The sequence below is a fragment of the Micropterus salmoides genome, unplaced genomic scaffold (assembly GCF_014851395.1).
Source record: "Micropterus salmoides isolate LMB-PRFRI ecotype aquatic unplaced genomic scaffold, ASM1485139v1 Ms_hic_scaffold_2258, whole genome shotgun sequence".
Taxonomy (NCBI): domain Eukaryota; kingdom Metazoa; phylum Chordata; class Actinopteri; order Centrarchiformes; family Centrarchidae; genus Micropterus; species Micropterus salmoides.
Window position 1 is genome coordinate 1 of NW_024041438.1, and position 24,142 is coordinate 24,142.

General features: G+C 40.1%; 1 protein-coding gene across 1 annotated transcript; it reads right to left on the reverse strand.

The window, feature by feature from the left end:
* Window positions 1–445: 445 nt before the first annotated feature.
* On the reverse strand, window positions 446–23,920 carry LOC119917826 (regulatory-associated protein of mTOR-like). The gene is made up of 5 exons (XM_038738249.1): window positions 23,860–23,920; window positions 13,257–13,357; window positions 8,556–8,700; window positions 2,953–3,028; window positions 446–524 (listed from the first exon to the last, which is right to left on the reverse strand). The coding sequence occupies exons 1-5, from the start codon at window positions 23,910–23,912 to the stop codon at window positions 477–479; spliced, it is 423 nt and encodes a 140-aa protein (XP_038594177.1). The 5' UTR covers window positions 23,913–23,920; the 3' UTR covers window positions 446–476.
* Window positions 23,921–24,142: the final 222 nt, after the last annotated feature.

The window sequence follows — 24,142 nt, forward strand, 5'->3', positions numbered from 1 at the left end:
CCCTGACATTGTGCAAGTGTACCTAGAAGCACTGACACTGTTTTGAAGGCAAAGGGTGGTCCCATCAAATATTCATTTATTTAGATTAATCTTCGTTCATTCACTTTACATTTGTTAATGACCATACATGATATTTTTGAAAGCATTTTCTCTTGTACAGGACTGTGTAACAGTGATGTGTGCATCAACATAATCTCGGTCAGATAAAAGGGTACACAAGATATTAAAAATTATAATGATTTTCTTTAATGTTTACTGTTCATAATTTCTAATTTCTCATAGAATCACTTTAATCTTTGTATGCTTTGGAAAAACAACTGAATTTACATATGATACTTAGCGAAAATGAAAAATTGAAATCAAAACAGAGAAAGAGTGTGTTTCTGTGTGTGTGTGTGTTTCTGTGTGTGTGTGTGCTCGTACCTGCAGTACAATAGGGAGCTGCTCAGGAGGGTTTCTGTTTTCCACGCCCATCGTCAACCACCCTGAAACGCCGTCAGCTGCTCCGCGAAGAAAGGACTGTGCTGTGGACACAAAACACACACACACAGTGCTTGTCATGGTTTTAAAGAATTTATGTGCTTACTTATTCTCTCTCTTCCTCGTGCGCACACACACACACATACGCGCACACACACGGTAATGAGCCAGTCTGCAGTGACTAGCTTATCATTTGATAAAAGCCCTGACACAATGAGCTAAGAAGTGACACTGCACTGCAGTAACGACATAAATCCTGATCTATCATGATCACCTTCCCTCTCCCTCTCTCTCTGCAGCTATGGCAGTTTGCCTGATTGATTGGTTGCTGGCCGCAGAGTTTTTGATCACGCTGAGTGTTAATATTGCAGCGGGAATTACGACAGCGTTGTGTAGACTGTTGATGGATGTAGAAAGGGGGAAATATCAAGGCTTCTCGGGTGGATGGCTAAATTAATTTGTGCATAATCAAAGCTTAATAACTCTATACACACTGTCACATACTCACTGATACATGGAAAGTGGCGTATGGTGAGCATAGGCCCCGCTTAGAGACTCCTATAAAGAGGCTTTAATGCTGCATTTTGGAACATAAAACTCAAAATAACATTTAGTTTCCTTGATAGAGACCTGATGCTTCATGATAGATAACATTGTATTGGCATCTTAACTACAATTCTAGTATCTCTATTAATTAATAAAACTAAATCAGGGTACCCCCAGGATTCTCAAAGTTAAATTTTAAGACCTTTTTACCCCCCTAGGATGAAATTTAATTCCAACTTCCCTGGCGTACAATGGAAATCCGAATGAATTTTAAGCCAGAGAAAATTATTATTTACGAAGTTACCTGAATTTAATAAAACATTTTATTATAATACTTCACATTCATATTTCATACACTAATAGCTTTTTGGGGGTGTGTTTGTAATCTGATAACATTAAATGAATGATGGTGGGGACATAGAGGTTGAGACCCTCAGGGTTTCTGCAGGTTTCACCGAGTTAAATTTAAGACCTTTTTAATACCACACAGAATGACATTTAATACCCATTTTATGACCATACCGTGTTAAGTATTATAGTAATGAAAACCAGCGGGACAATATGTCCTACAACTATTTACTTTTATATCAATGTTTTCCCAGCAGCATATAATAACATTTTCTAATGGTATCGTGGATTAAATCATCACAACCTGGAAGCGGATAAGCAACAGAAAAGGGGTTCTTGTATTAACTAAGTCAAAATGATTGAACAAATCGCTAGCTACAGTAGCAACAGTATTTGCTAAAGTTCTGATGTGTGGGATTGAATGGCCTCCTGTAGAACACTCGACTGTCGCAGCAATCCCACTTTTAGTTTAAAGGTGTATAACGTTGTCTGACAGTCTACAATTACAAAATACAAAAACATGAAGAAAAAATTTATGACTTTTGTAAATTAAATTTAGATGAGGGTTTGTAATAGCTTCAAAGGCCTTTCTTCCCCCCCTTATTTTCAATGTATACTATTCTATACTATTTATACAGAAATCTGATTTTTCTTGGTGTTTGTTATGTCCATATGGCACACTGAAAAAAACCCAATATATTTGGCTGAGGGGCCGTAAGGGGAGCATTATATGGTTAAACATTTATTATAACACTCAAGCATTGTCAAGAGTACAAAATAAAATAGAAGTTGTAAAATCGGTAAAAGATTTTCTCCAGCTCTAAATTCAGTTGTGGCAGAGACCAAGACAATAATGTAAACAGCTGGAGCACATCAGAGAGGAATTAAAGGCTCCTGAAAGAGCAAGAAAGAGAGGGAAGATCTACTTTAGTAGTCCTCAGAGGCTCAATTACGGTGCTGGTAAGTGTTTTCAGCCAGAGTGCAGAAGGAAGCAGAGGAAGGATCAAGGATGGAAAACTGCCCCCGGGGGAGCGACGGAGAAGAAGCCCACCTCCGAGGGCCAGGTGGAGGAGAGAAAAGGTAACATCGGGGAAAAGCTGCTCTGCTGCCACTTTCTCGGTTTCTATGGGTTTTCTGATCAGTTTGCACCACAAAGCAGATGTCTGCACACACACATGCCATCATCAGGTCTATCAGCCTCCCACAGCGTGTTTCCATTCCTCTCAGCATGTCCATCACTGTCCCCAGCCATGTCAGTAAACATAACAATACACTGCAGGGTCAGTCATTTTTGTATTTGACACACTTGAAGTATTAGGGAATGAGTATGTGTGTTTGAAAGACGTATAGAGATGCTGTTAGTTGAGGACAGCAAAGGAGCACTGTTGATGTTTACAGGCGTCAGTGGTGGACAGATCCAAGATAAGAGCCATCCATCAGTGCTAGGTATCCAGTGACCACTAACCTATACGCATACACACACGCTCGCAAAAACACAGACGCAGCACCTTTCCCCCTTTCAACTGAAATAAAAAATAGGTCTGTTTATTTTTCTCTCACACACACACACACACTTACTCTGAAGGCAGTGCCCTCCTCAATGATAGTGGGCAGCTGAGAGAGGCAGATGTCCACGGCCAGGTCCCACGCTTGCCTGTAGAGAGGTGACACACACACACACACACACACACATTAGAATTACGACACACATTATAAGGAATAACCACCAAACCACACACATTAGTTACAACTGAAAAGGAATCTCATTACGATCTGAAGCAAGAGAAACAAGTCCATGGTCATGGCTTTCCTTCTCCACCCTACCATTCCCACTCATTCTCCACAGCTTCAGTTTTCGCCCTTGCACTCTCCTCCCTGCACAAACAGCTCTTTAAATTTCCAGCCTCAGGTCCTGGAGGGGGCAGCAAGGAGCCTTGAATCCCTCTCTAAACGCCAGCGTTCTCTCATGGTCGTCATATCTAATTCATGGGGTTATGCAACTCACATCAGACCTTATCGTAGCTTCTCTATTCTTTCTGTCCAAGTCTCTTTCCTTTCACTTTCCGGCTCCTTTTTCTTGCATCAAATTGAGCTCAAGGCCTCGATGGGGCTTTTTCCTCTCAGTTAGCACGAGTGAGGGGTTGAGTCATGTTCCCAGTCGATGCACTGCGATGTAATGTGATGCTGAACGAGTGACACGGAGTTCACTCTGTCGGAGACTCTCTCTGCTGCTTAAACAGCTTCTCCCATTAGCTGAGAGCAGTATAATAGAGTTGCACTCCTGGCCGACAGCACAGCGTTAAAGGTACCGTGGATCCACTGCTGTTATGTATGTGTAACACGCAAACACACAGCAAAGTATGTGGCTAAAAAACACTGCTGTCTAATAAGAAAACTAGGAGGTACATTTTGGCAGCTGGTATTGTTTTTTCTGTCAACTACTTTTAAATTGTTCTAAAAGTCATCAAAAAGGCAATTTATTCCAGCATTCGTGTCAGCTGGTACAAGTTCAGGCTAAATGGGAGAATTTATAAATTCAGCTGCCACCGCAGCAGGCAAAACATTTAGCCTTCAAGCAAAAATGTCTACAGTGCATTCCTTACTGCATTATTAAGAAAAGGTGTTACTCCTTTTGCAAGGTTTCTGCTGCTATATAAAGTCTGATTTTAGAGAAAGCAGACCATGTAAATATTAGATTGATGGTGTAAACACTGGTTGAACCACAAATTATCCAGCAGATTTGAAGCAAAGACCTCAACTTGCACTTGTACACATATGTTGTATGTATTTACAATGCATTTAGCAAACAAATAATTAGGGCAGGGGCGAGTAATCGATTGCGTAAATCGTCAATGCGTCGCTGCATCCGGTGTTTGTGGGATTCCCCCGGACAAGCTCCTGCTACAAGACTGCGCCTTCGACTGTCTAAAGTCTGGGAGTTTTTTAGACAGACACTCAACAACGTCCTTACGGGAGCTTCACTGCAGCACAACTGCTGTCCACGAATACGTGAAGCAGCATGAACACGTGAAGCGAAAGCATCCCGGAGAACTTTGTCTAGACGGCAGCACCGCAGATCGTGTTTACTTCTGTGTCCACACAAGCATGCGTCATTATCAGCACGAGGACACGCAGTATTTCTTTATCACCTTCATGTTAAAAGTAATTTCTGCCCCGCTGCTGTCATGGAAATATTCAGCAGTTTCATATTTTCTATTTATTTAAGGGACACATATGAGCGAGAAACCGCTGAAACTAACAGTACAGACAACAATAACAGTACAGTTATTTTGGATAAATTGGTATGTTAATCGAGTAATAGGGAACTTTTTTCCTTTAGAATACACAAAATTAGTCGTTAGATAAATTGACTAATCGGAAAAAATAACCGTTACATTAATCGACTTGAAAAATAATTGTTATGTACAGCCCTACAAATAAATAACCCTGCTATGTATGATAATTGCGAAATATTTTAAGACTAATAGATGCCCATGTCAGTGAAGTTAGAGTTATTTGTGTTCTATTTGACATATTCGCGGAGCATCTGCTATAGTAAGTGCTCGATAGCAGCATGGTTTTAAAAATCACTAACTAAGTCTAATTGGCAATTAATTGAGAGGGAACGTATTTTACAGATTGGAACCAGCAACCCTGTAGTTAGTTTAATGTGGGGGAACACAAATTCCCATCGACAAGGGTATGGTGGTTATATATTTTAATAGTAACTCATTGTTTCTCATGAAGCTCTCACCCAAGAAAGAATTTGGGGGTAAAATTGCCCAGACTAAGATCCAGAATTTTATTGGGTGAGTATTTGAGCGCCTTAGATTGGACTTAGAATGGACTCCCCCTTAGAATAAATTGAGATAACTGCGCCCCACCCCACATCTCCAACTTGAGCCTCACAGTTTGTCTTGGGTTTGCAAGTGATTGTGATAAGTTTGTTTATTCTATGTTAATGATTGCTTTTGCACAGAAAATAATGGAAGTTTATATTATAATGGGCTATGTGGTTGACTTTTTCAGGTCCAAGCCCCATGAAGCCACTTACTTTCCTCTACATGCTGTGTGAATGTACTATTAACTTGCATGGCTGCTGATTCCGTGTTCAGCCTTTTGTAAAATGCCTGTGTGAAATCAGTATAATGCTCATCTGAACTTGATTATTTGAGCTCTTTTCTTCGTTTTTGGAATCCAGTAGTTCTTTATTGTTTACTGTTTGTTCTCTTTTGGCCGGTTTGTTTCATTATGTATTGTACCTTATTTTTTAATGCATTAAAAACTAAACAAAAATGTAATTGAAGGGGTTAAACAGTAGGTATCAACGAATATAAGAAAGTAGTAAAATAATGAAACCTGCCAATAAGTCTTATTCGAGAGGCAAATAAACCCTTTTGTCCTAATGTCTCCATATGAAATGTTTTCCATCATCAAGAAATGTATCAACAGGATATTTCTTAATTTTAAGTACTGGTATTGGAATCTGTGTAGAAATTTTGTCAACAAATTTCCATCCCTGCTGGGGTTTATCTAATCCAAAGGTGTGCAAACAAGCAGATAGAGCAGTCTAATCAGCAACGACACGCTCACAGGGAGGAGGCTGCCGCACCGTTTGAAATGACAACATTGACTTGCATGATGCCTGCCAATAGGAATGAGTAACTCACCAAAACCAAGTGTGTGGTGTGTGAGATGAGGGGACAGCCGACAACAGAGGAGTGCAGGGGACCAGTTGGTGGCTGACTAAGCTCTTTTTCCTGTTGGCTGCAGAGTGGTGCAGCGACGCGCACTGACAATACACATATAAAGTAGACACACACTCCCACACAGAAACTGCCCACAAGGGAGTAATCAGGTTTATCTGCTATCCTCTATTCTGCTCTGAATAACAATTGCTGTTTGTTTTTGGGCACCAACATCGATCAACAAGCCCCTAAACTGCTTAATTCCCCCTCTCCATCGTCATCCCCCACCCCCATCTATGCTGATCCAAACTTTTATTTTTCTAGCACTGCCTTTTATCTCTGGCACATCCAGTTTTTATCGTTCACTCAGTCTTGTTTCCCACACTCTTAAAGCACCTCTCCGTCGTTATTCTGTCCTCCTTAATACTGCATGTGGCTACTGCGAAACAAAGTGCAACTCCCAATTTCTTTGGCGGTAAACAGTGCAATACACCAGCAATCTAAAATAATGGGCTTGTACGAGTGAGGAAAGACAGACTAGGGCTTGCTCAAGGAGCAAGGAGCAGTGTTCTTTACATCAAGTGATGCCAGGGACTTACACAACAAGTCGCCGCTTGAGGCAAAGAGAGTGAGAAAGGTTTTTTTTTTTTTTTCTTTTCGAGCCACATAATGAGTGGGAGAGATAGAGGCATTTATAGAAGACCAAGAAGAGAAACAATGGAGAGTGGGAGAAGTATTTGTGTAACTAAATGGAGATAGATGATAGGATAATGTTTCTTACATAGTGTGGAGGCGTATGTAAAGTCAATGGACAACAGGAGGCTTTTGAGCACCTGTGTGTCTGTTTAACAGTCTAGTAATGAGATACATGGAGGACAAACCGGTAAATGGTTAAAAAGCCTCAAGCTGTGTGAGTGGGGACAAGACTCTTAGATTTGTGTTGTGTAGTAATTAAAAAAACTTTTTTTGTGGACTGGTATAGTTTTATTTTTTGTGGTACGAGTGCTTTTAACCTGCCATGTTTAGCACAACTTGTCTTGTGTCTGTCTGCACAGCATTCAGGACGACTGAGGCTGCTGCCGGTGAAGACCGTGTCTGCCTCTGCTATGAAGCAGACAGCAATACATACAGCGACACTGCCAACAGTTAACATACAGAAATAACTGACAAAACAACCGTGGAAATTATACTTAGCATGAACGAGGCGTGTGCATATGCCACAGCGCAGAAGCAAATAAAAACAGCTACATGTTTTGTCTCACACTCTCTCAACAGCATTTATTTTGAGAGTGATTATAGCATTTCATTTTGTTTTTCTGTGTTGTATGATGAATGTGGCTTGAACTATGGGAATGAAATGTGTATTATTGGCTGATGGACCACTTTTGTCCTACTTTTACATGAAGTGGTTGTAAATGAGAGATCATGCTCTACCATCTGAGGTCTGACTGCGATGCTCCGTTTCTCACACTATTTTTCGACACACACAGTTGTGCCTCCATCAGGAATACGCTGATATTTTGGCAAAAATTTCTTTTGCTTTATCACTCAAGAGTTTGTTGAAAAGATAAATATCGCTGTCATCGCTGTTAATTCTGTAGAGAAAAAAAGCGCAACACCTGGATCCAGGGAACAGCTAACCTTTGAACCCTTTTTTTTTTGTTGTGTTCTAATTTGTTAGTAAGAAACCTAGTCATCAAAACATCTAAGACTCACCTGGGTTTTGTTGAGTCAGGATAGTATGTAAACCCAACTGTGAAAAACTAATATGGCGCATACAGTCACCAACCCCAGTGTTGTTGGGCAGTAATTAGCTCCAAAGGGTAAAATCCCTGCCAAACAACAGTGTCCTGTTTTCTGTTTCTACCTGTGCTAAATCCACAAGATACAGTGTACAGTAAAAGATGCAATATAACACTTTTAATGAAATAAGCCCCTGCTTCCAGTCTTTGTGCTAAGCTAAGCTAAACATGTCTTAGACCAGAACATGTGCTGAATGCCAGAGTTGAAACTGATAAGTAAACAAACATATTTCCAGACAGTTAGAGTATTTCTTTAAGCTTTGTAAAGTATCTAGCAGGTGGTCTGTTACTTATAATAATAAGAAAAATAAAAAAAAACAAGAAAGTACTAGCTGTGGAAAGCTGTTTTAGAGAAGAGTTTTCATTTAATAAAGGAGCACAGAACATTTGGCAAATACACCCTGAAGCAGATTTGCCATGTGTGCGTAAGTGACCAAGTTCATAGCTTTTTTTAATCTCTCTACTGCTACAATCTTTAAATACACATATAATACCTTAAATAACACAACACTGTCTCATGTCATATCAAAGAATGTACAGTATGTGTTAAAAGTCTGTTCATCCTTTAACTTCAGTGTGTATGGACAAACAGCAAAGCCTTCTGGATGACTGTTCTTCCTCTTGCCTTCTGCTCTACACAACCAAGGACATCTGGGTATCTGTGTGTGAGCGCAGTTTGTGTGTGTCTTACCACATGGCGTGCATGTATGTAGGGGGCAGACGGGGACTGCTGACCGGTGTACAGTTGTATGACCTCATTATCCTCTCTGCTAAAAGGAAATTGCGAAACAAGCTGGCCACCAGCAGGTCCTGACGAAATAACTTCTGGAACAAATCTAAAGACAGAGAGAGCAAATAGAAATTGTCCGTCAGGTCAGAGACAGAAGAGAATAAATACAATTAACACAAAGGCAGGAAGTGAGGGAAAACAGAGGAAGTTTAATTGAGCATGTGAGTATGCTTACAGATATAGAGAGACAGTGATTTGCAGATTAAAGTGATGGGTCGCAGTCACATTTTCATCAGCTCATTAATGAATTCACTAATTCACTTTAATGGGGTCAGGCCAACCCCATGCCAATCTCTGGCTTATGACTGTGATTCCCCTCTTTTTGTGTGAGGGAGGGAATGTGTGTGTGTCAAGGACATTATACAAGAGACAGTGTCTGACAACTCCTGCGCCTACTATTAGTGTTACACCCATAGAGTACAAGCTGACTCAAGGGGTGACACATTTTAGAAATGATTTACACTGAAAGAATAAACACAATGTATCTAATGAGTTGGCCTGTCCTCAGTTGTTTTACTTATTCTGGTGTTAACTGCCAACTGAACTTTGTTGGAAAAATACAAATGACAATATAAAACAATAACAATATAATACAAAATCATAGTTTGATATATGAGTATGAATATTTCCATTTAAAATCAATCGCCACCATGGCGACCTGTCAATCGGGCTAGAGTGACTCGTACCCACAGGAGTGTATAAATTGCAGTTGAAAAAGCTTATTAGGAGTTGGCTGTTCACTTTCTCTGGTGAGTACATTTAGTTTTGAGCCTGTTTTTCACTAGACAAAATTACCATCCCGGTTAAAAGCCAGTTAACGTGAATTAAAGATGCACATAGCTAACCAAGCTAGCTAGCTCCGCACACAGCCGTTGGCTCCACAGTCTCTTCCAAATCTGGTCACGTCTGGTGCCGCTGGTTGCAAAAACTCAACATGGCGCCGCCCAAATGGCCAAACACGAGGCTTCAAAGCGGCAGTCCACAAACCAACGGATGACGTCACGATCACTACGTCCACTTCTTACACACAGTCTATGACTCTGGCTCTAACCGTCTATATTCTGTTGCAGTTTAAACGTTTAAGTGATTGAGCTGCTGTGTGTGTGTGTGTGTGTGTGGTGACAGAGTGAGAGAGAGAGATTTGGATTAGGTGTGCTGTGCCTTCATTACAGGGATTCTCTCTGATGTGGGCTGCTTCATTAACAGCAGAGCCCCCGGGGTTTAAAAGGCTTTGGCAGCCATCAGCATTGTCACATTGCTATTCTAGCTGGGATACAGTTTGTCTCGGGGGAGTCTGAGTGTGCTTGTGTGTGCAAGTGTGTGCGTTTCTGTGGATGTGTGTTGCATACAAGAGACAGGTGAGCGATGAGCGAAAGTGTGTGTGCTGCATGCAAACGACAAATGTATGTCAGAAAAAGAACAGTGTGTGAGTATGTTTATCTGGCCAAGCTAAGCCTGTGGGTAATGGTTTGTGGCTGTGTGTGTGTGTGTGTGTGTGTGTGTGTGTGTGTGTGTGTGCGCGCGCGCATGCATATTTGTTGTTTACACCATGCAGAGTTTTGCTTGAATGTGTATGTGTGCACATATTGCTTTTACGGACGCCAAATTATGGGTAAAATGATGTCCCCAATTACTGCGCTAGACACTCTAAACACAATTAATCTCCATTTAAGGAGCCAACCTGCACTTACTGCACTTCTGGCATTTTATATCAACATCTCACTATTTTCAACCACTGGGGATGTTCTCCAAGTTTTAGTATTGCTGATGCTTCACTACTGTACAGTTTTTATTAGGTGTCCTAATTTGGTATCCCTGGAAGCTGAAACACATGGCTCATTTCATTTTTCATCTTTGGCTAGACATGTAAAATAAAATAGATATTTTTAACTGTTTGACAACTTTTGTGTACCCTAAGCTATCTTTACAAGTTTGTGTTTCCATCTCCTTCAACACCCGTAAGAACAGTGTTTCGGGTTGTTTGCTTTTTTGCTTTCAGCAACTTACAACTGGGGTCTTATTTTCATAGTTTTGGCCACTGTTTCTATCACTTATGACAACACTGTAGTCACCGAAGTAAACGCCAGACCTGAGAACACAACGACATTGGTACAACAAAGTCCCACAGGTTAGGAAACCTGTGTACAGTGGGTACGGAAAGTATTCAGACCCCTTTAAATTTTTCACTCTTTGTTTCATTGCAGCCATTTTCCAAAAATCAAAAAAGTTCATTTTATTTCTCAGTAATGTACATTCAGCACCCCATCTTGACAGAAAAAAACAGAAATGTAGAAATTTTTGCAAATTTATTAAAAAAGAAAAACTGAAATATCACATGGTCATAAGTATTCAGACCCTTTGCTCAGTATTTAGTAGAAGCACCCTTTTGATCTAATACAGCCATGAGTCGTTTTGGGAAAGATGCAACAAGTTTTTCACATCTGGATTTGGGTATCCTCTGCCATTCCTCCTTGCAGATCCTCTCCAGTTCTGTCAGGTTGGATGGTAAACGTTGGTGGACAGCCATTTTCAGGTCTCTCCAGAGATGCTCAATTGGGTTTAAGTCAGGGCTCTGGCTGGGCCATTCAAGAACAGCCACGGAGTTGTTGTGAAGCCTCTCCTTCGTTATTTTAGCGGTGTGCTTAGGGTCATTGTCTTGTTGGAAGGTAACCTTCGGCCCAGTCTGAGGTCCAGAGCACTCTGGAAAAGGTTTTCGTCCAGGATATCCCTGTACTTGGCCGCATTCATCTTTCCCTCGATTGCAACCAGTCGTCCTGTCCCTGCAGCTGAAAAACACCCCCACAGCATGATGCTGCCACCACCATGCTTCACTGTTGAGACTGTATTGGACAGGTGATGAGCAGTGCCTGGTTTTCTCCACACATACCGCTTAGAATTAAGGCCAAAAAGTTCTATCTTGGTCTCATCAGACCAGAGGATCTTATTTATCACCATCTTGGAGTCCTTCAGGTGTTTTTTAGCAAACTCCATGCGGGCTTTCATGTGTCTTGCACTGAGGAGAGGCTTCCGTCGGGCCACTCTGCCATAAAGCCCCAACTGGTGGATTGCTGCAGTGATGGTTGACTTACTACAACTTTCTCCCATCTCCCGGCTGCATCTCTGGAGCTCAGCCACAGTGACCTTTGGGTTCTTCTTTACCTCTCTCACCAAGGCTCTTCTCCCATGATAGCTCAGTTTGGCCGGACGGCCAGCTCTAGGAAGGGTTCTGGTCGTCCCAAACGTCTTCCATTTGAGGATTATGGAGGCCACTGTGCTCTTAGGAACCTTAAGTGCAGCAGAAATTTTTTTGTAACCTTGGCCAGATCTGTGCCTTGCCACAATTCTGTCTCTGAGCTCTTCAGGCAGTTCCTTTGACCTCATGATTCTCATTTGCTCTGACATGCACTGTGAGCTGTAAGGTCTTATATAGACAGGTGTGTGGCTTTCCTAATCAAGTCCAATCAGTATAATCAAACACAGCTGGACTCAAATGAAGGTGTAGAACCATCTCAAGGATGATCAGAAGAAATAGACAGCACCTGAGTTATATATGAGTGTCACGGCAAAGGGTCTGAATACTTATGACCATGTGATATTTCAGTTTTTCTTTTTTAATAAATTGGCAAAAATTTCTACATTTCTGTTTTTTTCTGTCAAGATGGGGTGCTGAGTGTACATTACTGAGAAATAAAATGAACTTTTTTGATTTTTGGAAAATGGCTGCAATGAAACAAAGAGTGAAAAATTTAAAGGGGTCTGAATACTTTCCGTACCCACTGTATATTTGACCGTTGGCTTAGACCTGTCCCCTTAGTTAGTGTTGCAATACTTGCCAAGCTTTTTGTTCTTCCATGGGAGTTATGCCGTTTACAATGATGTAGTGGTGCCAGATTTACCGCTCAAAATCCTTAGTCGTTTTAGAAATAATGGGTTGTTGATTTCAAACGGAGATAGAGAAAAACAGGGTTCTTATTTCTAGTCGAGAATTGTTGATATTCTCTCTGTCTAAGGTAACATTGGCTGGGGTGGATACAGTGTAAACTTCCCCAATTCCAAAAGAGCAGGACGGCAATGCTAATGTTAGCATCCTGGACCCTCTTCTGCACATATGATATCGTAAACTGAGCATTTTGTTTTTACGTCAGACATGTTTAAAAATTCGTTACACTTTCTCTCTTGTGTTTTTTTGGTTTTGGAAAGGCAAAATAAAATAGACAATACCTTTTAAAACCTTTATATACAAAGTATAAACACTTAATACAGGCCCATGGACATTGTTGGAGAGAGAACGTGGAAAAATCCAAGGCATGATATACATGCTGTACCTAGTTACAGTTGCTAAGTAATGATTGGACCAGCAATTTTAGGGACTTATGTTTTTAGCCCTTTTAGACTTTTGAGCAATGTGAGTGTGATGGATTTCAACAATTACCTCAATGCTATTATAACTGATGACCAAAACTATAAAAATAAGACCCAAGTTGTGATAAATTGGAATTATACTGTCAATTTGGTAACTGAGGAAAATAAAATGGTGACATTTGATTAAAGAAGTTTTACTGTGCATCTCCAGTGTGTGTGTCTCTGTATGTAAAGCCTCACCTCTAGGCAGCACATTCCAGGCGATCGTGTCGGTGATGGCTGTGAAGATCCAGTTGAGCTCTCCGAGGGGAGTGCGTCTGTCGTTGAGCCTGCCAGGGATCCTGCACCACACACAACATAACACAGATGGCACTGTGTCAGCCACGCTCACTGCATGTCACATATTTGACTCAGAGCACAAAGTGGCAACTGCTCAGTAGTATTATCACAACACATCTGAAGAAATTTACAGGCACTCAGAGAGACTAACAATGAGTGCAAGTTAGAATATTCATGTATGCTTATACGCTCATGTGTGCACAAGAGATCTGTAGCCAAGAGCTGACACACAGAGCAACATCAGGCACAAGCAGAGAAAGAATGCAACATTTTGTTTGGATGATATGTGAGATTTACATACAGGCATTGCAGGTTGATGATAAATGACCAGACAAGACAGATTTCTACACTTTAGCGCTATGCCAGCAAAAGAGAAAGGTCTGGCTGAAGCTATTAGGGGCAAAAATTGCTCTGGCTTGTTTGTATTTCTTTAAAGGTGCATGTGTATGTAAATGTGTAAGAATTTTAAGATTTTGGCCTCCTGTCAAATTCATACTCCAAACAAATAGGGGGCAGCATATCAATAACTGCTAACTGCTGCGAACTGCAGCTGCCGTTAGCTAGCTCAGTTAACTCTTCAGCTAGTAGCGGTCCTATCAGGTGGCCTCCAGCACAGGAACTTTGCACCACCGGGAAGAGGTGGTTTTGAGACCCAGGGCGAGGGCGACCCAGTGGGGAATGCCGGCGGGGAGCTTTGCTGCAAGGAAGACATACGGAGGCCAGATTGACGACAGGGAATACAGTACAGAGGTGATTCATAGCGGCTCAGAAAAAGACTCGAATCATGCGTGCGGAGAAGCAAATGAACTTTAAAATCAGAGATTTGCGAAAGGAGTTTGGTGCAACGTTTCTTGCTTACAGGCTAGAATAAGACTAACACTACATCCTCTCCTGATACACAAACATAGCCTCAGAGAGGCCAGTCTGACCACAAGTAATACAGTACAGAGGTGATTTACAGCGGCTACAGCGGGAACTCTGACTCAGGGAAAGACAAAGATTTACTTGTTTAATATGGAAAACAGGTGTAAGAATTTCCTTTCTCTAAATTTTAAGTTTATTTTGTATATTTATTTGAGTAAAAAAGCTAAGACAGCTTGTATAACATAGTGAACTTGCCAACCGCACACATATCCCAGCTACAACTACCAGGGAGAGGCCTGTCAGACTATCAGCTATTGACGTACAATGTTAAATTATGAGACAGGACGGGCTGGGACTAGCTGGTTAGCATGCTAACCTCAGTAGATACCTCTGCAAGCGATGGTGCCCTTACAAAATGGTACCAATACTGCAGATAGCGGAAAGGGAGGAGAATCCTCTAATGTGTCAATACTGTATTATTTTTCCTGTATTATTTATTTGATCACCTCCAATACCCAAATCATATTTGTACACTTACACTACTGTGGTCTGATCAGTACAGTATTGTATTAAACTTGATTTTAAGTTTTTCTTTACCTTAGTGTAGGAACTTCATTGACTGACATCCCATTGCTGAAATCTACTGACTACAGTACAGTATCCACACAGCTGTGTATTAGAACATGTGTAAACCCATGTACCACACATTAGCCATTACAGAAGTTCCTCCTCTCGTAGTCTGGCACCTAAAGAGTGACTGGAGATTGGGAGCACCATGGAAATAAGAGCAGGGAAATCTGTTTCAGACAGAATCTAAGACGACGTGACGGTAATCAGTGTAGCAAAACCAAGAAAATTACCTTTACCACACAGAGGCGTCTGCCTATTAATGAACACTATGTTAAACAGGGAGAGACGACAGGGGGATGAGGGCAAACACTTGCTGGTTCACAGATATTACAGTTTATGTGAGCAGGTGAGTCATTTGCGTCTGAGTAAAGAGAACGGGATGGAAAAACTTTAAATTAATGAAAAAATGTGGGGAAAACTGAAGTAAATGAGAGAAAGTACCTCTATAACTACACACTAAGCATTGCCGCTGACAATGCTATAGACAGGAGAGAATGTGTTTGTTTTCAGAACACAAGAAGATTGGGTTATTGGGAAGTGATTTATTTCATTGTCTATGAGGCGGGATTACCTGGCTGGTGGAGTAGATCATGGTGTGTTTGCTCACTCTCTTTACCTTTAAAATAAACTTAAAATGCTGAAGACCCACTGAGCCAACAGGTCACAGTTTAAGTATAAAGGAACCTCTGCATGGAATGATTTTGGTTTGTCCCAGACAAACGCTGACAACAGTTTTTGATTGTCAAAGTTTTTGTCATCAATCCAAGACGTGGGTCCTGGTCCTAGATCATATTGTGAAACACTGACACCAACCGATATAGATTACTGGCTACACACAATATTTTAATAAAGTTTGAAAGAAATTTGTCAAAACTATGGTCAAAATAAGTTTTGGTGCATTTTCAAATCCCATTTTGCAGTGTGATGTGCAATGAACCTGCAAGATCGCTGGTAAGAACAGTGTCAGTTTCGGAGCATCAGAGGGCAGTCACTCCACCAAACCTCTTTAGCCTACATCCCCACTCATCTGCCAAACACCCAGTGAACCCAGAGAGCGAGGGTTAAAACCTGTTCAGCTGTGTCAATGTGCAACCTAACCCTAACTAAGTTTTACGGATAATTATCATGTTATCTCAAGAAAATGACCTCTTGTTTCCACTCGGCTTGACTTACTTTTGGTACAAGGTGCTTTTCTCTATTAAGCACCCCATCAAGCCAATCAGCAGCCTGCAGTGTTTGAACTCCACCTTTTAGAATCGGCTCAGCTCGCTTGGAACCTCAACCGAGGTGATACCAAAAAAAGAAACAGGTACCAGGTACAATGCACAACTTTTGCCAATGGAAAACCAAAAAAGAATGGCTCCAAGCGAGTCCAGCCATCCCATGCAGTGGGTATGAAGCTATTCGTCACACAACAATTAATTTAATAATTATAAAATATACAAAAATTAAGAATTATACTGCTATATAACTTGCTTAACACTAATTAATTAGACTTTTACAAAGTATAATCGACACACAATGTCTGACCTTTTCCTACCCTAAACCTCCCATTTCCACCTCTAAGTGACAAATAATAGCAGCTATGAAGCTTCTGGCAGGAACAAGCTTACTGTATAACTATGAGGGCCGGCCAGCTCCTGAGCACTTTGAGTGCTTGCCAAGTCAGCACTAAGGATGAACACTCAGCAGTTCATATCCTTGCTCAGTATCCAGTGTAATATATTTGTTGAAGGAAAAGGATGGTGTATTGATGAACAGATGGACAGATAGCTGGATGAATTGTTTAACATGTTGGGAAAATGCCCTCAGAGGTGTTAAGGCTTGTGTCAATGATAAAATACTAATAAATATTCATAATTACAGTGATACAGTGAGCACAGCTAACAAACACACTGAGGCACAGGGTTTTGAAGAAATACTACATACAAAAAAATCTTACTGATGTCATGTTTAACCCCCCAAACTAACTATGTAAAAGTACTTAATATCAAGGAAAAGACAATTGTTGCAGTCAACATTCTCCATTCATCCATGCAATATGATGCAACAAGCTACCGGCATATATGCAATAAATGATAAATAAGAAATTTAGCCGAAACACATTGGTTGAGAAACTAACTACTTATATAGGAGTTGAGTAATTACATGCTCAAAACAAAACACATCCTCAAGCTTCATGCTCATGAGAGGCGTGAGGGAATCTTACTGTTTTCTATTCATTTATGAATAGAAAATGTGAAGCAAAAGACAATTTATATTGTGTCTAAACTATGGCAAGGTAACACGGTTTTAGAACCGTTTTCTATGGTTTCGGTTCCATAGAAACTCGCCCCCAGTGCGTCACGTCAACAAAACTGCGGCATATCTCTAGAATACAAAGGCTTTAAATGAAACATAAAGCCACGTCATGACTTTTGAAAAGCCACAGTGCAGCGCTGCAGGTGAGTTGTTCTATACTGTGTAGAACATTAAGCAGATATGTGCCTATGTAAGTAAATTAAGCCTCATATAGCTGGTTCTGTTATACAACTGATGGGTTACCTACTGTGCTTTTAGTGGTTAATAATTTGTGTACGGTTTGATACCATGCATGCTGATTGGGCGTAAATAGAAAGGTACTTTATAGCACCTAATGCCTAACTCAAAAGTCTAACCTCAGCTGGATCAAGAAACAATCTGAATGTGTCTGGATACGAGATAATTGATGTGAACAGGGTCACAGGATAAACTGTAACTCTTATCTAGAGCAAAGAGCCAAACCTCTACCACCTCAAGGGTTGCAGCTGTGCAGCCGGCTCTTCTCTCTGACGTCTCTGTGAAGCGAGGGCATAAACTATATCCTCACGGGATCAATAAAGTATCTCCTCGAAATAATACATGCAGAGACGTCATCACAGGGATATGATTTCCTTCAAAAATGGAGACCGTAGAGACCCCCTGGCGAGCAGAGTATAGCCGGGCTTCAGACGGTGTTAGACACCGGGGGTGGGGGGGAACTGTAAATAGGGCTCAACCCATGACACCTCTGTCAGCCCCATAAGAGATGAAAGAGAAGGAATGAGTGTGTGTGTGAAAGAGACTTTGTGTGATTCAATATGAGGGGAACGGTGAGAGATACTGTAGCTTGAGAGAGATCGAAGTGTATTGTAAGCAGGTAAAATCCACATGCACTCGACACGTGACTCTCATCTAAAAGGCTATTGTGATTGGACAGGAGCAGAATGTGTGTTGGATGCACGTGGGAAGCAGAGACAGAAGGGTGTACAGATGGAGAGAGAGAGAAATGATCAAATTAATAAACAAATCAACAGCAAACAACTACTCGATGCTGACATTATGTTGAATAAATCTCGCAACAAATGTTTGTAATATTTCAAGACCACTGAATGTTCGATACGTGCTTTCCAACTGTGTATGACCTTTAAAGGTGTGAATACGTGCCCAGTGAATGGACAGTGAGTGTAATGCCCAGTAGCTGCATGCTCGTGCCCACGTGTGCAATTTGGACGCAGCAAAATGATGACAAAGGAACAAAGCTGCTTGAATACCATTTGAGACCAATCACCCCAGACACGTTTTAAAGGCTGAACAATATTGAGCTGATCAGCATCTCTCTGTTGAAACCTCCAAAGAAAAGCAACCTGTCGTGATATTTATGTTGTTGTTGCTAGGATACCACAGTCAGCTGACAAGTAACTCTCATTACTACAGAGTAGTTATGCTACAGTAGCTCAAGGTAACTTATCGTTTACTGTGGGAAGGATAGACAGTACAGATAAAAAATTTGGCTGCCAGAAACTTTATATACAGTACAGCACAAATTAGCTGCTAGTCCTGTATGGTCTGTATAGAAAAAGACAGACAGAAAACAAAACAACAAGAGTGAAGGCACACCGGAAATTGGGAAGCTGGTGTGTTTCTGTGGGTGATCTCTAAAAAACAAAGGCTAAGGCACTGAAACAAGTGAAGTTGCTGAAATAAAAACATGGCGGTGATGGTGTTTACTTATGTTGAGCACCTGTGTTCTACAATGTGCCTTTGTCACGTCTACTTCAGTTTTTTGCTGCGTTCTAAGGTGAATTGTTTCCTAGCAAAGATTACTAAACAGATGCTATTGTTAAACCAAAATACTGGAATTATTTTAGATTAGGTAAATTTACATTCATACATACTTGTGGTAACTTTTGAAAATTTATATTTAAAGCTGCAGTCATTTATTTATTTTTTTGCCAGAAGAAGCTACAAACACAATGCTGACATCAGCGATCTTGATGTAACTCTTATAAAGCTTTTATGGTGAAGGTGTTAGGGAACAAGGTTAATTGACAAACAATGGGCTAATAGAGGCTTAAACACTACTCTGGTGTGAAAAAGTGTTTGCCCCCGTCCTGATTTATTTATTTATTTTTTTCACGTTTGTCACATTTAAATGTTTCAGGTAAACAAATTAAAATATTAGAAAAAAATAACACGTAAACTCAAAATGCAGTTTTTAAATTAAGTTTTTTATTATTAATAACCATCACACTGCCACCACCATATTTTACTGTTGGTGTGATGTTCCTTTTCTGAAATGCTGTGTTACTTTTATGCCAGATGTAACGGGACACACAACATCCAAAAAGTTAAACTTTTGTCTCGTCAGTCCAGAGTATTTTCCCAGAAGTCTTGGGGCTCATCAAGACGTTTTATGGCAAAATTGAGATGAGCCTTTATGTTCTTTTTGGTCAGCAGTGGTTTTCGTCTTGGAACTGTGCCATGCAGATAATTTTTGCCCAGTCTCTTTCTTATGGTGGAGTCATGAACACTGACCTTAACTGAGGCAAGTGAAGCCTACAGTTCTTTGGATGTTGTGGGGGTCTTTGTGACTCTTGGATGAGCCGTCGCTGCGCTCTTGGGGTAATTTTGGTCAGCCGGCCACTCCTGGGAATGTCCACCACTGTTCCACATTTTCACCATTTGTACTCTCACTGTCGTTCGCTGGAGTCCCAAAGCTTTTGAAATGGCTTTATAACCTTCACCAGTTTGATTAATCTCAATTACTCTGTTCTTATTTGTTCCTGAATTTCTTTGGATCACAGCTTGATGTGTAGCTTTTGAGGATATTTTGGTCTACTTCACTTTGTCAGGCAGGTCCTATTTCTTGATTGAGAACAGGTCAGGCAGTAATCAGGCCTTGGTGTGTCTAGAGGAATTGAACTCAGCTTTCCACAGATGTGATAAACCACAGTTGATTTATGTTTTAACAGGGGGGGAAATCACTATTTCACACAGGGTCATGTAGGTTTGTATTTTTAATAATAATTAAAATAATAATAATTCTTAATAATTCTTAATAATAAAACCCTTCATTTGAAAACTGCATTTTGTGTTTACTTGTGTTATCTTTGTTTAAACCAATTGAAATATTGGTTTGATGATCTGTAACATTTCAGTGTGACAAACACACAAAAAAAATTTGAAATCAGGAAGGGGGCAAACACTTTTTCACACCACTGTATATAGAGCTGATGGGAACTGCCACATTGGGTGATAAATTCTTTATGGGTTGTCACAATGAGACACATTTTTCATGTTATACATAGTAATTTGATTGATTGCTAACATAAAAAAAAATATTGAATGGTGCTTTAATACAATAATAATTGAAACATTATAATACTTATAAACACTGTATTCTTGTCGTCCCAAAAACTGCTGTTCTGTGATATTTATGTTTTGATGACGCATCCCTTGAAAATGTTTGGCACTTGACTTTAGTTTGAGTGCTGGCCCAGCTTCATAGAGCAGACAAGTTTAGATGGCAAATGGGTTTAGATCCATTTTTCTTTTATGAGACTATCCATTATTTAACTCTGAGGGCCATCAGCTGAGTCAACATTTCGCCCTCTGGACATCATGTTCAACATGAAATGAACCAAAACCGCAACCTAAGCATCAGGGATCCCACCGACCCCAACCATTTCCCAGTAATGTTCAGGGCCGAGTGACAAATAAAGTCTTTTTGTGTCTTCACTTGATTTCTCATTTAAGTACATTTTTTTTTTTTGTTTGTTTTGGACATCTAATCTTGTATTTGCTATTTGTTATTTTTTCTCATGAAATCCCACCTTTAATATTTCCATGCTTGTACGTCAATTCAAGGTCATGCATCTCGTGAATTTGATATCTATTATTTTTTAATATTGTTTGGAACTGACAACATCTCAAATCGAATTTCAGTAGAGCATACAGACCAATACAGAAAATGTCAGCACTTTGCAGTTGCAGGTTCTCTTAACCTTACTGGCTTGCTGTTAGTATACAATCTGGCTGTGTATGTGTCTGAAAAGGACAGCTAACATGAAGAACAGAGCACAGGATCTAACAAAACATAGCAGAAAAGCTTGTGTATGAATGGTTCACCACAGATGAAGGGTGTTTTCTTTAAAGGAAAAGTGAAACTAATTTCTGTTTCTGGCCATATGTTTTGAGAGATTGTTACAGGAACCAAACCTTTGATATAGTGGAATCGTATTTAGTATTTCTATAGCATGTGTTGGTTTAGAGCTGACTTTATTCAATCCTGGTATTTGATTGATTCTTGACTACAGCTTTGAATTCAGATCACAGTTTGAGTGTTTGGCAGAACCCTTTGTGAATATCATTTTGAGGTGGAAGACTGACTCCAAAATCACTGTTAAACCGTCACGTCTGATGATTCTGTTCAGTGTTTTACTCATGCCTAACAGAAGAATGAGAGCAGGTAAGAATGCTTTCCACAGCGTCACCTCTGACGTAAACCAGTGTGATGTTTGTGCTAAAACTCTCATTACAGCAAGCATGTCATAAATTACTTTTCTCCTCTCTACAGAAGTCCATTCTTTATTCTGGTAAAAGAAGATAAAGAGAAAATCTGAGCTTAAGCGTGAATGGAGAGCTTCAATGTTGTCAAACCCACCGACTGATGTTGGTGTTGTTAAGAAGGCAGAATGTAGGGAAAAAAGTAAAACACAGCTTATTTCTTCAAAGGTGTTCATCATCGCTCTAGTGGTTTCCCATCCTGCCTTGGGAGTCACTGGGCAGTAGCTATACATACAGTACTAGGGCATTTCCTGCATAATACTCATCCTTAGAAGTAGTGTTTGACAGATAAGGGAAAGGCGTGCAGAAAAGGGTGAAACAAACAAGTAAAAAGATTAATTGTTTAAGATAATTAAATGGTAAAAGAGGGAAGATCAGTGACAAATAATAAATGGAGAGATGAGAAACATCTTCAAAATATAGTTAGTCCTTATTAATCTTGTAGAAACACAGGAAACAAGTTGAGTGTGAACAGGCAAACTTCCCACAAATGAGCCACTATTGGACCAATTAGTGTGATTTTGGTAAGGCATGAATATCAATATAGGGATATGCTGTACATTAGCTCTTCAGTAAGTTGTTTCTGAGAAATTACAATGAATAAACAGGGAGTCAGTCGCTTCACTCCTGATTCATAAATATATCATATGACCTGCAGTGTGTGGAGATTTGGCATTTGAAGGACAAATAGACTAACTAATAGACTAATAAAATAAACTAACAGAGACAAAAACTAACTGAGAACACCATTAACCAAAATGTTACAGAAACAAGACAAACATAAAACAGGAAATGAAAAGTTGAAAATTGATAATGTAGACTGAAAAAATAACCCTAAAATACCTCAAATAAAAGGCGGTGTTCAATAGAAAAAAATCATATAAAATGTGTTGTACTATGATGACTCGCATGATTAATTGATAATGTTGTGTGTTGTACAACAGAGTTAACGTTTACTAATCACCTCTACTTTGTGTTTTATTTGCATCTGTGTAACTGTTATTATCAATAAAACCCAACACTTCCTGCAGATGATTCAAAATAAAAGCCTACCAAGAAAGGGAGAACATTATACAAAGGAAACAGCAAATTAAAATGTAGAAGATTTAAAAACGAGGAGGCTTAATACTAAAATATGATCTCAAAAATGTGAACATTTGAAAGGCCTCTAATAAAAGCCTGTTTCAAAATGAGGTAAATAAAAGCTTCTATTTGAGAATTTATGGTACTATCAAAAACACTTTTGTTTACCTAACTGAGGTGAGGGATTACATGTATTAGAACAGGAAAGTAAAAATGTGTCATTGTGGGACAGCTGTTAGCTGGAGTCCACAGAACCACACACACACACACCCACAGAACAGCTCTTGAGGACACACAGGACAGGAAAGAGCACATAAGTGCAACGTGTCTCTGCAAACCCTCAGCCAAAATCTAATTACAGTCTAGTGGAAGACACAAATGTGCAGGTACTGTGTGTGTGTGTGTGTGTGTGTGTGTGTGTGTGTGTGTGTGTGTGTGTGTGTGTGTGTAGTCCCAAACTGTGTCTGGTTGTCTGTGGCAGCCTGAAATCATAGTTTGAGCATATTAAAGAAAAGCGATTATTCACCATCAGCAAACATCATTAACAGATTGAGACACTCTTTAACTAATATAAGAAATATGACAGTCTGCTGTTAACTTCTAAAACCAAGTTTATGGGTGTCATTTTACTCTCCCCTGTATGTAAGTGCAAAAAGAAAAAGAAAAGCCACCCCCGATGGTTCTGTGAAACTACTAAAACTTTGGATATGACATTCATATTGAGTGCTAATATTTGAGAGTGTGTGCCTAAGAGCAAGAGATGTTCTGCACTCAGCCACTTGGTACCCGGGGGTTTATTGAAGAAATGTGGAGCTTTAAATCTGCCAAATTACTGCCGCTTTCACTGTGAGGCGGAAACAAAGGCAGAGAATTATACCTGCAGGATGGAAAACAACATAGAGCGAGCTGACAATAAGGACGAGAAAGCAAAAGAGAAAGACAGGAAGATAGAGAGAGACAGACACAAGTAAACCAGGATAATGATCTCTCTAGATTGTGCCCTCCTGAGAGAGAGAGGGAGGGAGGGAAAGAGTTGCGACAGAGAGATTTTTTTTATTTTGTTAGGTGGAGTGACACTTACTTCTCGATGAGGTCTAACGTCACCCCTGGCACCAACTTGGCACTCTTCTGCATACAAAACCTGGGGAAAAAAAAACAGACAGGGAAAAGCTGCTGATAAAAGCTGCAAAGAAATAAGAGGTGCTCACAGACTAGACAAAGCAATAAAAATGTTTGGCCTCTACAGTACAGGTTTTACGACCTACGAGAGAGCCAATCAATGGATAAAACACTCAAATGAAAAATGAGAGCTTTGGAGATTACAACCACTGAGCGCTTTGATAAGTGTATTTTGGCTGAGTTAC

Coding starts and splice junctions, on each gene's coding strand:
- LOC119917826 (XM_038738249.1), bottom strand. CDS start 23,912: ATGCAGAAGAGTGCCAAGTTGGTGCCAGGGGTGACGTTAGACCTCATC. Junction 3,029..8,555: donor ACATACATGCACGCCATGTG/GTAAGACACACA, acceptor ACCTCTCTACAG/GCAAGCGTGGGACCTGGCCG. Junction 525..2,952: donor AGGAGGGCACTGCCTTCAGA/GTAAGTGTGTGT, acceptor TTGTGTCCACAG/CACAGTCCTTTCTTCGCGGA.